Raw genomic sequence first — 14,960 nt, forward strand, 5'->3', positions numbered from 1 at the left:
GTGCGCTTCACAGGGAGACAGGCATGCAGTGGTGAGTTGCTGTCCATAACTCCCTCCCACTACCCTTGATTGCTGTCTTGTCCCACCCAAGGCACCTCATTCCTGACCTGCCGCAGGCCAGTTACTCCAGTCCTCAACTCCCCGAGCAAGCCAGTTCATCTATTCTGACCTGCTGCGCCCCCTTCCTATTCCAGTTCTGGGCTGCTCAGACAGTTCTACTGATGCCTCTCAATCCTGATACGTCCCCCTACTTCTACAGCAGTCCTGGGGTGGCTACACAACAGCCTATGCCCGTGGGTCCCATGCGCAGCGCCTCCTCCCCAGCACACCCTACTCTCAGATTTACAAAGTAGATTGTTTCCACTCCACTGCTTCAAAAGATTAGTTCACTACCGTGTACTGGCATGGAGTGAGGGGTGGGGAGCAGGACAGGCATCACCACTTCTCTACCAGAATTTGGAAGACACTTGCAGTTCCACACAGGCTCGAAGGTAGACAAACCTCCGGGAAGTCACTTTCACCTGACCGATTCTAGAGCCAAAAAAACCAGACCACGTTAGGCTCACGGGCTATGTCTACACTGGTGGCTTCTTGAGCAAGAACATCTTGCACAAGGGTTCTTGTGCAAGAAGTCTTGCACAAGAAAACGTCCACACTGCCATGTGCGAGCTGTGCTTTTGCGCAAGAGCGCCCATGGCAGTGTGGACGCTCTCTTGCGCACGAAAGCTCCGATGGCCATTTTAGCCATAGGGCTTTCTTGCGCAAGAAATCCCTGCCGAGTGTCCACACTGCCTTCTTGCGCAAGAGCTCCTGCGCAAGAGGGCTTACACTCTTTTTTATCAGGTGTATCACTTGTGCAAGAAGCCCTCTCTTACTATGCCATACTGTAAATTTCCTTGCTCAAGAGCGGGCGGGCAGTATGGACGCTCTACAGATTCTTGCGCAAGAACAGCTGTACTTGTGCCAGAAGCCGTGGGTGTAGACATAACCCCGTAGTGCTTTACCCCACACTGGTCAGGATTCTCCTGCTTACAATTTATAATCTGAAGGGGGATTTCCTGATGCAACCAAGCGAAATCGGCTCCCTCCAGCCTAGTAGCCTTCTAATCTTCATTGTTATCTCCCCTTCATTGGGACCTCACAGCCACCAGCAGACTTTTCATTCCAGAGCTAACTACTACCCCTTAATCTCCAACATGCACATCCTTTTGTGCCCTGGATGGTGGATTTCAACAGCTGTTAAGTATCCAGCCATTGATTCAGAACTTTCCCAATTGTTTCACCAACTCTTTAACACCTCCACCTCCCCTCCCCCCACAACCCCCTTTTAAATCTCTTTTCTGCAGACTACAGCAGGTACTTCTGTTGCTCCCTCACACACATTCTTCAGCTGGGAGAAAGTCTCCTTTCCACACACCCAACCAGATTCTCAGAATCTGCACAGCTGACATCAGCTTTCACCCATTTCCTAATTAGGAGTGAAGAAAATCTGTCACGATTGAAAAGATTTCTTCCTTCATCCTAACTTGTGCATTCCTTGATTTACTGTCCTATTGCAACTCTGTAGAAAAGGGAAAGTGAATGAGTGGGGTTCCCTTTGGATTTCACCTACACTCAAGAAATTTACCAGCCTTAAGTCATTTGGTTGCCCCCCAACACACTAATGAAACATTGGATTCCCCCTGGGAAAGTGCTCCAAATATAGTTCAGATTAAACTAGCTTTCAGGAGGTCTGAATGCAGGGCAGCTTCCTCTAAACCAGTGTAATCCCAGCATGACCTGAGGGCTCAGAAACTCCAGTCCTTCCACTGTTACCTTTTCTCTCCCAGTAGCAAGTAACTTTTGCTCTCAGTCCTCCCCATTCAGTTCATCTCCACTAGGGCTTCTGGCAACTGCCCTCTGGTGGCATTTCAAAATATCCCAGAACCCACTGCTTCTGGAACAGGAACTTGCAAATGACAATGGTGCTTAGGGGAGCTCCAGCTGTAGCCTCAAGAAGCAGCAGTTCTCAACCAGGGAGCTCCTGGGGGGCTGTAAGCAGGTTTCAGGGGTGGGGTCCACCCAGCCGGGCTAGTGTTAGCCTCAAAGGGGCCCATCCAATTGCCCTCTGCCCCAGCACGGAGCTGCCCTTATCCTCTGCCCCAGCACGGAGCTGCCCTTACCCTCTGCCCCAGCACGGAGCCCCATCCCGCCCCCAAACTCCTTCCCAGGGCCCGCATGCCTCACCTACACCCCACTAGGAATGTAAAATGTCGATTAACAGGCTAATCGAATAGTCGATGCAATCTGCATCGACTAGTCGATCAGAGGGGGAGGCGCCCTTACCGACTAAAGTGTCCCAACAGCCCCAGGCCTACACTTCAAAGGCGAAAGCGCTGCAGGGAGCGTGGAGCCGGCAGGTGACTCAAGCAGTCCCCGCTCGCCGCGGAGTTTCACAGTGTCAGCACCGCATGGATCCCGGGGCCAGTCCCCAAGAAGCACCCCCCCCTTCCTGTCTCTTTCTGATAGAGGCAGTAAGGGGGAGGGGGAAACGACTAGTTGGTCACATCCCTGCACCCCACCCGGAGCCCCCCCCGCCCCCAACACCCTGAGCCTGCACCCCCACCACTCTGCCCCAGCCCCCGGGCCCCCTCCTGCCCCCCACCGCTCTGCCCCAGCCCCCGGACCCCCACCTGCCCCCACCGCTCTGCCCCAGCCCCCGGGCCCCCTCCTGCCCCAGCCCCCGGACCCCCTCCTGCCCCCCACCTCTCTGCCCCGGGCCCCCTCCTGCCCCCACCGCTCTGCCCCAGCCCCAGGGCCCCCTCCTGCCCCCCACCTGCTCTGCCCCGGGCCCCCTCCTGCCCCCCCGCTCTGCCCCAGCCCCCGGGCCCCCTCCTGCCCCAGCCCCCGGACCCCCTCCTGCCCCCCACCTCTCTGCCCCAGCCCCCGGGCCCCCTCCTGCCCCCACCGCTCTGCCCCAGCCCCCGGGCCCCCTCCTGCCCCAGCCCCCGGACCCCCTCCTGCCCCCCACCTCTCTGCCCCAGCCCCCGGACCCCCACCTGCCCCCACCGCTCTGCCCCAGCCCCCGGGCCCCCCCCCTCCTCCTGCCCCCGCCCCCCAGCCCGGAGCCAACCCCCCCCAGATCCGCTCTAGGGGGGGGCTGCGTGGGAGGCGCGGGGCTCCCCGCTGCGTGCGCTGGGGCCGGCCCGGGGCCCCCAGCGAACCCGACCCGGCTCCGTGCGCAGCGAGCCGAGCCCCAGGGCGCCCTCCCGCGGCTCGCCGGCCGGGCAGGAGGCGGCGGGCGGGGCACGTCCGGGGGGCGGCGCCGGCCTCTTGGTGCGCGGAGCCGGGAGAGGAGCCGCGCAGACGAGCCGCCCGCTGCCATGCCGGTGGGTGGCGCCGCCCGGCCGTGCCCCGCGGGCGCTGTCGGGGCCGGCGCATCCCTCGCGCTCGGGTTCCCACGGGCTGAGCCGAAACCCGCCCGGGGTGGCCCCGATCCAGAGTCCAGCCGCCGAGCCAGGCCTCCGGCCAGGCCGGGTCCAGCCCCGCTCCGAGCGCAAAGCGGGGAAGGCTGGAGCCCGGGGCGCAGGGGGAGCTGCTGGGCGTGTGCCGGGAGGGCCCGGAGAACTCGTTCCTAGCAGCCACAGCGAGAACAGGCTGCTCCTTGGGGGAGGGGGCCTTGGGAGACAGTCCCCAGCGCAGCTTAATGGCACCTGGTTTCCTTTACCTGGGGGCCATCCGGCTTGGGGGAAGCCAGCCAGCTGCAAAACTAGCCCCTGGTTCTCCTCCAAATCCCCCCCTCCCCTTAAAAATGCTCGTTTGTTGTAGCGCCTACGAAATGCTTGGAGCCTGCTGGTGTATTGGCACCGCAGCTTCTCAGGCTGGCCAGGGATTGCTTCTGCTGGCCTGAGGGTCTGTATCCTGGGTGGTCTCTTTAGATGGGAAGTTCCTTGGGGCAGGTTGGTTCACGGTGCCCCTTATTTGTATATACCTCTTGCGGCTAGCTGGGAGCTGCATATGTTTGCCTCCAGGGGTGGGGTTCCCATCCACTAATTTTACGGAAGGATAGGTTTTTCATTTGGAGGTATCCTTTCCAAACCAGACAGCCACCCACACCTTGGTGAAGTTTTAAAATGGCAACGGAAACGAAAATTGTTGTCTTTCTGGATGAAAATCTTCCCTTGGAGCCTGGGGAACTCAAACAGAGGGACAGAAAGTGACTAAGGGTTTGTCTGTACTTAAAACGCTCTAGCAGTGCAGCCATAGCGTAGACACTACTCTGCAGCCAGGAGCAAATCTACTGTCAGGGTAACTAATCCACCTTGTCCAGAGGTGTGGATTTTTCACACCCCAGAGTGATGTAACAGGGTTGATGTAATTTTCTAGAGCCAACCAGGCCCTAGTGTTGACAAAGCAGTGAAATGAAGCCAATTGGTTTTATCATCTGAATAGCATCTAGACCACGTTAGAATGAACAAGAAAATTAGGGTTGTTTTGGTTGTACTAATTGCATGTGTTCATTAACAATACAGGGAAATAGATATTTTATGTTACTGGGAGAGTCTCTCTTAGTAGCAGCTAGAGTCCAAATTGTTTTTAACTCCATCTATGCCAGTCGGGTCCCTTTAATCATGTTTTTAAAAGTCTAGCAGTATTATGAAGAAGGATCCAGTTACACTAGGTGAGTAAGAAAAAGACAGTCCCCTCCTCAGAGAGCTAATGATCTAAGACAACACAGCAGGCGGATGCAGGTGGATTGTGGAGCCCGAGGAAACAATCAGCTAATGTTGTAACTAGATATGCCGGAGTTTGCAGAAAACTTGGTTTTATGCCAAGGGTAGGCTTGCAGGGTTTGAATTGTGACCAGAGCCAGGTAGCACAGGGGAGAGACCACCTGGCCCATGTATTGGGGTCATTGGTGACAAAGCAAGAAGGGCTCTGTGGTTGTCTCCAATCTGTTCTCTCCTCCTCATTGCAGAAACACGAGTTCTCTGTGGACATGACCTGTGAAGGGTGCTCCAACGCGGTCACACGCGTGCTTAACAAGCTGGGAGGTAGGTGACACCGCTCTGAGTCTGGGGTCGAGTGACAAGCGGATGACCACGACACGGGCTCCGTGCCCACGACTGCCCCCTTTTTATAGAGCAGTGGAAAGGCTGCTCCTTTTGTTTTACTTGCCACGCCGGAAGCCAGGTGTAGGACTGCAGGGGGATCGGCAGTTGGCTCTCCTGTAGATGGGGGTTTCCATACGAGCCTTAAGGTACCATCGGCTGCTGTGGCAATATAATGGAAACTTTAGTCCAAGTCCACTTGCGCTTGCCCCTGCCTTAAGCTAAAGATTGCGCATGGCAGCCCTTGTGTCAGAACAACCATTCTGGCTCAAACGCTGACCGCTCGTGGTGCTGTAATAATTGTATCTGGGACGGTTGTGATGCCCCGTAAATGTGGACAGTGGCTGCTGTTCGCAGAGGCACCTTTGCTTCCCCACGTCTCTGTGGCTGCCACTGTTGCTTGCCAAGCGCTGGGTGTGGAGTCAACTAGCATCCCCGGAGTCGCTGTGTCATGGCAAAATCAGCTGTGGTGGGGGCCGTTTTTTGGAGGCTCCATCGTGCTGGATGATGCCGTCCACGAAGAGGGGGCTGCTCTGTTGGTAGGTGACACAGCCAGCCTAAGCCCCTGCCAAGGCACAGTGTGGGGGGGTGGCTGGATAGTGTGGCCTGGAAGAAATGGGAGATTTCTACAGAGCCATAATGTCACCCCACGTATTACAGGTTGGACCTCCCTGGTCCGGCACTCTTGGGACCTGAGTGGTCCTGAAGGAGGGATTTTGCCGGACCGGGGAGGTCATTTCGGCCCCCCAGCCCGGCTCTGGGCCTTGCCTCCCGGCAGGCTTCCCACATGCGAGCATCCCTGTTGCCCTGCCACAGCAGCCCACGGTCCTGCCGCTGGGGCTCTCAGCTTTGCCACAGCAGACCACTGCCCTGCCGCCGGTGCGCTCAGCCCTGGCAGCACCAGTCCCGCCAGCCTGCAGTCCTGGTGCCGGGACGACTCCTGCCCCTTCCTTTTCCCATCCCCCACCCATGGAAGACTGCCCTGCCAGCCCTACCCAAGCCGCTCCTGGCCCCACCACAGCAGACCACTGTCCTGCCAGAGCCTGCTGGAATTCCGGCCGCCCTGCCACTGGCTCAGCCAGACTCCCGTAGCAGGGCTCCCAGCAGCTGTCCTCCTTGGAGCCAGCCTGGCTGGGTTCCTGACCCCCACAGGGATCCTGCCTCTGGCCTTCCACCAGGTCTCTCTGGTGCAGCAACAGCCAGGGTCCTGCCAGACCAGGGAGTCCTGGTTGAAAGAGGTTCAACCTATATAAATGACTTCCCTGAAGAACTGGGTCCTCTCTTCGAGCCTTCACCTGTTCCTCTCGCTGCCAGACCCGCCACCTGCTCTTGATCCTAGCGCTCGGTTTGCTTTTCACCATGTGGCGCTATTTCAGGGCTGATTCTGGGCACCTCTTGCTGCTACCCTACCAACACCTCTCAGGGCTGGCACCTCTGGCCCAGCGCTGATCGGCCTGCCAGGTGATCTTCCGGAGAGAAACTCGCCTGAGCAAAGCAGCTGCACCAGGCAGCAAGGAGAAGGGGCCTCAGGCAGGGTCACAGAGTGGCATGAACGCTGTGCCCGTGGGAGGCAGCGAGGACAGAGCCCCCGCCGCGGGTTCTGCAGCTCCTCCCTGGGCGTCTTCGGCTGAGGTGCAGTGACATTTAAAACACAGGCCCATTCCGCTATAAAATGCACTCTGCTCTGCCCCTTCAATCTGTGGAACTCCTTGCCAGAGGAGGCTGTGAAGGCTGGGACTATAACAGAGTTTAAAGAGAAGCTAGATAATTTCATGGAGGTTAGGTCCATAAAAGGCTATTAGCCAGGGGATAAAATGGTGTCCTTGGCCTCTGTTTGTCAGAGGCTGGAGAGGGATGGCAGGAGACAAATCGCTTGATCATTGTCTTCGGTCCACCCTCTCTGGGGCACCTGGTGCTGGCCACTGTCGGCAGACAGGATACTGGGCTAGATGGACCTTTGGTCTGACCCAGTACGGCCGTTCTTATGTTCTGGCCGTTTCCGAGCCCCTTTGGAGACTCCTGGGCACTCTCAGGCCTGGTGTCGGAGCATTTGCCTCCCTCCAGATATCCCTACGCCTGTCTCGAGGGGCTCACCCCAGATATCCCTCCGCCTGTTCTGACGGTCGCACCCCAGATATCCCTACGCCTAAATGTTCCTGGCAAAGAGAAGCAGCAGCAGGGACTTTGGCTGACCCTGCAGATTCCCCTGCCAGCTAGCTCTGCGTTGCTCAACCACGCTGCAGAGCAGCAGTTGGGGGCTGGCGAGTTGTCTGTTCCAAACTTAGTCCTGCCCTCCCCCTGCAGGTGAGCTGGGGGGTCAAGCCATTCCTTGAAAGCCACCCACCCTGCCCCTGTCGGAGCCCCTGCTTCAGCTAGTTAGTCAGTAGCTGATTATTGATCTGCAGCAGCAAGATGTCTGACTGGGATCTGTGACCTTTGCTGGGGGGCGGGGAACGTGCTCAGAGCGATCTTGTGACTACAGGAAATTCTGTCACCAGACGGCAGCAGTTCCTATTCTCCTTCCGCTGCAAGGCCTCCTCCGAATCCCACTGACATCACTGGGAGCCTTTCCACTGGCTCCACTGGACTTTGGACCAGGCCCTGGGAGCAGAAGGTGCAGAGGGCCTAGTGCATGTAGAATACTTCTCCCTGTGCGCTGCTGCTATGGGAGGTGTAGGGGTATTTGGGGTGAGACCATAGGGATATCTGGAGTGAGACCTCAGAATAGGTGTAGGGATATATTGGTGTGAGACTGTGGGGTAGGCATAGGGATATCTGGGGTGAGATCGCAGAATAGGCGTAGGGGTATCTAGGGTGAGACTGTTGGGATAGGCGTAGGGATATATTGGTGTGAGACTGTGGGGTAGGCATAGGGATATCTGGGGTGAGATCGCAGAATAGGCATAGGGGTATCTGTGGTGAGACTGCAGGATAGGTGTAGGGATATATTGAGGTGAAACAGAAGGATAGGTGTAGGGATATCTGGGGTGAAACCATCGGGATAGGCGTAGGGATATCTAGGGTGAGAGTGTGGGGTAAGCGTAGGGATATCTGGGGTGAGACCTCAGAATAGGCGTAGGGGTATCTGTGGTGAGACGGCAGGATAGGTGTAGGGATATATTGAGGTGAGACAGAAGGATAGATGTAGGGATACATTGGTGTGAGGCTGTGGGGTAGGCGTAGGGATATATTGGTGTGAGACTGTGGGGTAGGCATAGGGATATCTGGGGTGAGACCTCAGAATAGGCGTAGGGGTATCTGTGGTGAGACTGTAGGATAGGTGTAGGGATATATTGAGGTGAGACAGAAGGATAGATGTAGGGATATATTGGTGTGAGGCTGTGAGGTAGGCGTAGGGATATCTGGTGTGAGACTGTGGGGCAGGTGTAGGGATATATTGGAGTGAGACCGTTGGGGTATCTATGGTGAGAGCATCAGAATAGACGTAGGGATATCTGGCATGAGACCCTTGGGAAGGATATTACCAGCTTCAGAACAGCGGCCCTACCACGCTCAGCGAGCCAGTCACTGCAATGGCTACAGAGAAACAGGCTACCCTTCCCAGCCACTGATCAAGGCGTCTGCACTTTCCAGTCCCTGTGCTTTTAGCACCTTTTCCAAACAATAAAGCCCAGGCCGGTGCGTGTTATAAAGGAGCGGGGTTGGTCTGGCGTGGCGAAGTTGTCAGTCTGAATAGGGGGTCTCGGCTCATTAGAGGAATGACTCTCGAGGGAAAGCCCACCTTTGTTCAGCTTGGCTTCGAGGGGGCCAGCCTGGGCATTAGCTGAAAAGCTAAGACCCCCAGGGGAATGCCCGGCACGCCAATTGGCAAGCTGGGACCGAACTTTTATTTATTAGAGACGTTAAAAATGAAATCCAATACTGAAGCTGCTGTATTTACCAAGAAAGCCGGGCCGGGGTTCCCAGCTGGCCAGATGGCTGCTCCCTAGCAACATGGCAGGGGGAACAATAACTGGCAGAGCAAAGAAACCCCAGCGCACTCCGAATGAATGCAAATGCACCCAGAGCCGGTGGCTCGCGCCAGTTCTGGTTTCACACGGATGCCTCCGCCTCCCTCGCTCTGCTGCATCTGGCAAAGAGCAGGGATAAAACATTTACCAGCCGGCTGGCAGTGATCAATCCAACTCTGCTGAGTAGCCTCTCGCTGGAGTCACTGGCTGCGGCTTTGGAGGCCTGGGACAGTGCTGCTCTTTGGAGGGAAGGGAGGCCGCGGGTGAGCTGGGGAGATGATCGCTCACACTGGTATCTTTGCCTGGTGGTGGTAATGCGCTGCTACGCCAGCAGGAGGCGCACAAAGCATGTGCTCTCAGAATAGCCTTTGACCACCCTCTCTGCCACGTGCTCCATGTATCCGGGGGGGGGGGGGGGCAGTTTGTGCGAGTTACCTGTGTGCCCTGGGCCTGTGTTTTAAGACCTCACCAGACAAAGAGGAAATTTGCTCTGGGGGCCATTGGAACCTAAATTCCTGTCTCTCCGCTCAGTCCCTGCACCCTTCACTGGCTTTTCAGCACTCTCCTGGCCCGTCACACTTTTAAGAAGGGCCTCTTTAAATCAAAGGGATGAGGCCGTCTGGGCTGAGAAGCTCTTGACCTAGTGTTCGACCCTGGAGAACATGACACGAGGTCCCCGGGCTCTGTCCCCTCAGCTGTGGAAGAGGGATAAGAAGAGCGGCTGGGGTTGTGGGGAAGAAGCCCCACAAAGCGCTCTGAGGAAAGGTGCTAAAGAAATGCAGTCGAAGGCGGCAGGACTCTCCTGATGTTGCTGTGAGGTCCAAAGGGCGAGTGAGCTGCATGAGGAGGCAGACTCGGGTGGTGGTGGGTGCTCCAGTTGGAGGCTGCCTGGTTCCTCTCTCACGGGAGGGGTATCCTTTCCCCTCCCCCAGGTGTTCAGTTTGAAATCGACCTGCCCAACAAGAAGGTGTGCATCGACTCGGAGCACAGCGTCGACACCTTGCTGGAGACACTGAAGAAAACCGGGAAGAGCGCCTCCTACCTGGGGGAGAAATAACCCCAGAGCCAACAGGCTTGTGGGTCAGGCTTTCTCCGCACCGCCGAGGAGGTTAGTCAGCTGCCAAGGGCTCTCCTTACTCACCCGCGCTGCCCAGGGTCCCACGTGACGGGATGGTGGGGGAGGGCAGCGTCCACAGAGCAGTGGCAGCTGGGTTGGGGCATCTTCCAGTGTGAGGAGCTGCACAGGGATGCCAGGGAGGTGGAGCGACCATGCGAGTGCCGAGTTGGGGACGCGAGGAAGGTTTAGACTGTGCTGTATTGGGGCATGGGCGCTAAACCCACCATCACATCCTGCTCCCTTGCCCTCCGTGTCATGGGGCAGCTGCACTAAGAATTCTCCAGAGCCAAAGGCTGCAGTCGCTTGCCCCATCTAGGACATGGTCTGTACTCTAACTGAGGAGGAGGCATTGCCGGAAGCCTGTCTCTGGCAGAGCCGATGTGCCTACCGCAGTGTGTTTGTGAGGTCGAGGTCAGGAATGTCACAGGGCTGTTGCTGCTTCTTGGGGGAACCTGGCACAGATTTTGCATTTGGAAACATGTCTGCTTCCCTCCACCATGTTCATAGAATCCTAGAACACTAGAACTGGAAGGGACCTTGATAGGGCATCAAATCCAGTCACCTGCCATCACGGCAGGACCAGGCACCGTCTAGAAAGACCATCCCTGATAGATGTCTCTCCAACCCACTCTTACATATCTCCTGCGATGGAGATTCCACAACCTCCGTAGGCAATTTATTCCAGTGTTTAACCACCCTGACAGCTAGGATGTTTTTCCTAATGACCAACCTAAACCTCCCTTGCTGCAATTTAAGTCCATTGCTTCTCATCCTAACCTCAGAGGCCAAGGAGAATAATTTTTCTCCCTCCTCCTTGTAACATCCTTTTAGGTACTTGAAATCTGTTGTCATGTCCCCTCTGTCTTCCCTTTTCTAAACTAAATGAAGAACCACAGGCTAGCACCAGTCCCATGAATCTACGCTCTGCAGGAAAGTACCACTGATGAAAACAGCCCCTGAACCGTGCAAAACAACCTGGCCAACAAGTGTCCCAGAGTCTCTGGGGTGCCAACAGGGAGCAGAACGCAGACCCAGAGAGAGGATGGCTCAAGGGATTGCTCATTAATTAATGAGGCTACAACTTCAAATCAGTTTTTTAATCTAATTGAGAGCTTGAATATGTGAGAGTGCAGATAGGGACTGGATGGACACTGTGAAGGAAAATTGTGGGTGTCAGTCCGGTTCCTAGTGGGCAAATATCCAAGAAGCCATCACTGCCTCTCAAATGCTCTCCAAGGCTTTTAACGGAGAGAAAACCAACTGAACTAGCAGATATAAGGTCTGTTTAGTTCAAGCAGTGCAGCTCCCTAAAGTAGACACATTTAAACCAGTTTGTGTCTGTGAATCCTGAATTAAGAGAAAACAGTTGAAATGAGGATGAAGCAGGTTTAAATGTGTCTACGTTAGGGATTTGCATCATCTGAACTAGATGGGTTTAATTCAATTGATTTAAATCAGTGCAACTTTGCTAATATAAACAAGGCCTGGATTCTTCTAAAATGTTTGAAGAAAGATCCTAGTTTTAGAAAATGACAGAAGTGTAAAAAAAAAAGAAATCTCAGATTCAATTTTTAAACCTAAAATATTGAAGAACTATTCCACAAGCAGGATAGAGTGTAAAACCAATGACTCCTGAGTTTACTGTTCCATAGGTGAGTCTCACTGTATGATCTTGGGCAAGTTGCTGAGTCTCTGTGACTCAGTTTCCCTTTCATACTACTATTTAGTAGCTTCTCTCTACTTGAGCTCTGATTCATAATTTGAAAAATTAGCCAATATTTATGACTCTGCCTGCCATTCTCCATTTTCTAACATGCTAAAAATGTAAACTAAGAAGAATCTGAAAATGTATATAATTGTATCATGCCTTCCTAGGTTATCTATTGAAAAGGCTCTATGTAGTTGTAAATCAACATGTATTAGTGGTTATATCACCCAATGACAATGCACCTGACCTACAAATGGAGAAGTTGATTAAAACTGATTATTTAAATTGAGGCTTTCTAGTTGGTGATTTAAACTGTGATTTAAATTGCCTTGGTTTAAATCAGTCCACCCTGGAGGATGCTTTGCTTAGGGTTAAATTTTCAGGATTGCCAAGCACTGACCCATCCTACTTAAGTCAGTGCCCTTCCCCTCTGAAAATCCCCTTATCTTTAGTGTAGCGCTCTGATAATTGAAGGCAGAGTGTAGAGAATAGTGTTGGATCATGCACCTTCTACTTGTTGCTGTTTTAATGGACACTGTCGACTTGAACATCACTCTTAGAAAATCCTTTGTCTTCTCTTGTTACAAGTCTCAGGGAACCTTGTAGATAAGAGTAGCTAGTGATTTAGAGGACAGTAAATATTTTCCTCTACTTTCAGGCAGTTCACTTTACATCTGACACAATGCTGCTTATACAGCCGGTCACTCCTTGGAGATATTACACACAGGAACAAGGCAGAAGTCTTTAAAATGGAGATACTAGTTGTGAAACCATATGCACTGACATGGGGGAGGGGAGAGAGAGTTTCTTTTCTGTTCCTATTTTGACATTGACTAGATCAGTGTTTCTCAACCTTTTTTTTTTTATAAAGTACCCCTTTAAAAAAATTATAAGTACCCCCGGAGTTTTCAGATACACAATTTTTTTTTCTACCATTGCAACACATTTGTTTAAACAACTTAATCGTAGCCGGGCGGGGGATGACATTTTTGGGTGTAAAAAGTACAAAAATAATGAAGCACTGTAAAAACTTAAAACAAAAATTCAGTTTTCTTCGATTTTCACTTGTGTTGACGTACCACCCAGACTTGTCTCAAGTACCCCAAAGGGTACTCCTACCCCTGGTTGAGAAACACTGGACTAAATGTGAGGTTGCTAGCTTTCTTTTAAGGTCTAACCAGCAGAGGGCAGCCCTGTATAACTCTTTTCCCTTTCCGCTGTCTGTGTTGGCAGGAGCGCTAACATGGCTTCACTGAGAAGATGGCCTGTATACACATCTGCTGATATCCTTTGTCATTTGACCCCATTTACTCTGCTAGATGTTGGAAAGGAGGCGGCTGGAAGGAGGAAGGGAGGCGGCTGGAAGGAGGAAGGACCCTTGGTGTAAAGGACCATGATCTACTTGAACCATAGTTTGTAAAACTCCCTGAATGTACAGTTCGGATGTGTGAGCTTGCAGTAAATGAAGAATCTGCTTCCGTTTTCAAATATGTGTTCTGGTGCCTAGTGTTTTCTTCCTCTGTGAGAGGTGACTGACGTGCAAGTGGGACTCTTCGGCTATGTCTACACAGCAGCGTTATTTCAGGATAACTGTTGTTGTTCTGAAATAGCATAGTCCGCGTCTACACTACAAACAATTATTTCGACATAATGTTAAAATAATGGCGAGCTGGAGGGCTTCTTCCGCCGGCTCTGTAACCCTCATTGTCTGAGGATTAAGGGAAGTCGGAGGGCGAGTGCTCTTCCTCAGACTTCCTGCTGCGTAGACAGCGCCAAAAGCCAAAATAAGCTATTTTGACTTCAGCTACGCAATTAACGTAGCTCAAGTTGCATCGCTTATCTCGGCGTTAGCCCTGCTCTGTCGACGTGCCCTCGAAATAAGCACATCGCTTGTTACGAACTCGTTCTCCAGGGAGCTTGCCTTGTGAGCTGGCTACAGAGTCGACTTGCGCTATCGTCTCTGGAGAGCTGCGTTCGAATGCTGACTAGGTAATCAGTCACGGGGCTCGGCGGAAGTTTGTGTGCCTAATGGAATACTCCGACATTGCAGGAGAAGCCTCCATGCGCGGGAAAAGAACAGGGTTTGCCGAGTGGACCTTTGGGCAGAGAACTCAGTCCTTTGCCTGGAATAGTCTCGTTTCCCCCTTTCCCAAGCCAACAGTTATTTTACGGTGGAGCTGGAATCTTTAGGCACAGCTGTGCTCAGTGCTGAGCATAGAGATACAACCTGTGCTCAAGTCATAGCGTCAGTCAGTGGCTGAAACAGAACCTACGTCTCCTGACGGCTAGTCCAGCGTCCCGTTTACTAGCCCACGCTGCTGCTTGACTCACATCAGCATCCTCTGCTGAGATTTCCTTGGTGTTTCCAGTTCCAGCACCACCTGTTGGATCCCTCTCCATATCTGCTACCTGGTGACTGCATTTAGCATCACTGGCCATTAGTACCTCCCTTGTGCACCTCCTACCAGGCACAATGGCGGAGTTCTTGACAGCAGCCCCCATTAGAAAGTTTAGTTACCGTGTGACTAGGATCGCTCACAGATGGTATGTCAATGGCATGATCAGATGACTCCTGCACAGTGTCCCCTGTCAACTGGGTGCTTGGGTAGCCACACAAAAGAGATCAGTAGAGTGCCTACAACTAGTTTTTTTTGGTTTAAACTGGTGGTGCACCTGCCTTGGTGCACACAAATTTATTCTGCACATGGATAGAAAAGATTAGAAGGAACATTGCTCCTGCACTTAGGCACTGGGTGGGGCTGTCTCCTTTGGGGCCAGGGGTAGCCTAGGTCATTTAGAGCTGTCCCCTGCATTTCCCCGTTTCTGCATGAGTTAAAGCCACGTTTGCCTTCCTAACTTCCGCCTCCTGCTCAGCTACCGCGGAGGGTATGTCTGTCTACACAGCAAAACAAACCCAGACGACAGCAAGTCTCAGCCTATACAGCAGACTTGAGCTCATGCACCAGGGTTGAAAACAGCCATGTAGCTGTTCCCACGCCGACAGGCACCTGGGCTCTGAATCCCAGTGACAGGGGAAGGTCTCAAGCCAGGCCCGCGCCTGGCTATCTACACTG

General features: G+C 53.5%; 1 protein-coding gene across 2 annotated transcripts; it reads left to right on the plus strand.

Moving 5' to 3' along the window:
- The first annotated feature begins 3,219 nt into the window (after positions 1-3,219).
- Positions 3,220-13,374, plus strand: ATOX1 (antioxidant 1 copper chaperone). Of its 2 annotated transcripts, none has more exons than XM_075900585.2 (4): positions 3,220-3,368; positions 4,958-5,033; positions 9,994-10,169; positions 13,206-13,374. In XM_075900585.2, the coding sequence occupies exons 1-3, from the start codon at positions 3,363-3,365 to the stop codon at positions 10,116-10,118; spliced, it is 207 nt and encodes a 68-aa protein (XP_075756700.1). In that variant the 5' UTR covers positions 3,220-3,362; the 3' UTR covers positions 10,119-10,169; positions 13,206-13,374. The 2 variants fall into 2 exon arrangements, with proteins under 2 accessions (XP_075756700.1, XP_075756699.1); XM_075900584.2 differs by having other exon boundaries at positions 3,224-3,368; positions 13,120-13,374.
- Positions 13,375-14,960: the final 1,586 nt, after the last annotated feature.

The sequence above is a fragment of the Pelodiscus sinensis genome, chromosome 16 (genome assembly GCF_052426305.1).
Source record: "Pelodiscus sinensis isolate ZL-2025 chromosome 16, ASM5242630v1, whole genome shotgun sequence".
Taxonomy (NCBI): domain Eukaryota; kingdom Metazoa; phylum Chordata; order Testudines; family Trionychidae; genus Pelodiscus; species Pelodiscus sinensis.

What these genes read in the sequence shown, in the direction of transcription:
- ATOX1 (XM_075900585.2), top strand. An exon ending in CGTGCTTAACAAGCTGGGAG is followed by an intron (nt 5,034 to 9,993) that starts GTAGGTGACACC and finishes CCCCTCCCCCAG; the next exon opens with GTGTTCAGTTTGAAATCGAC.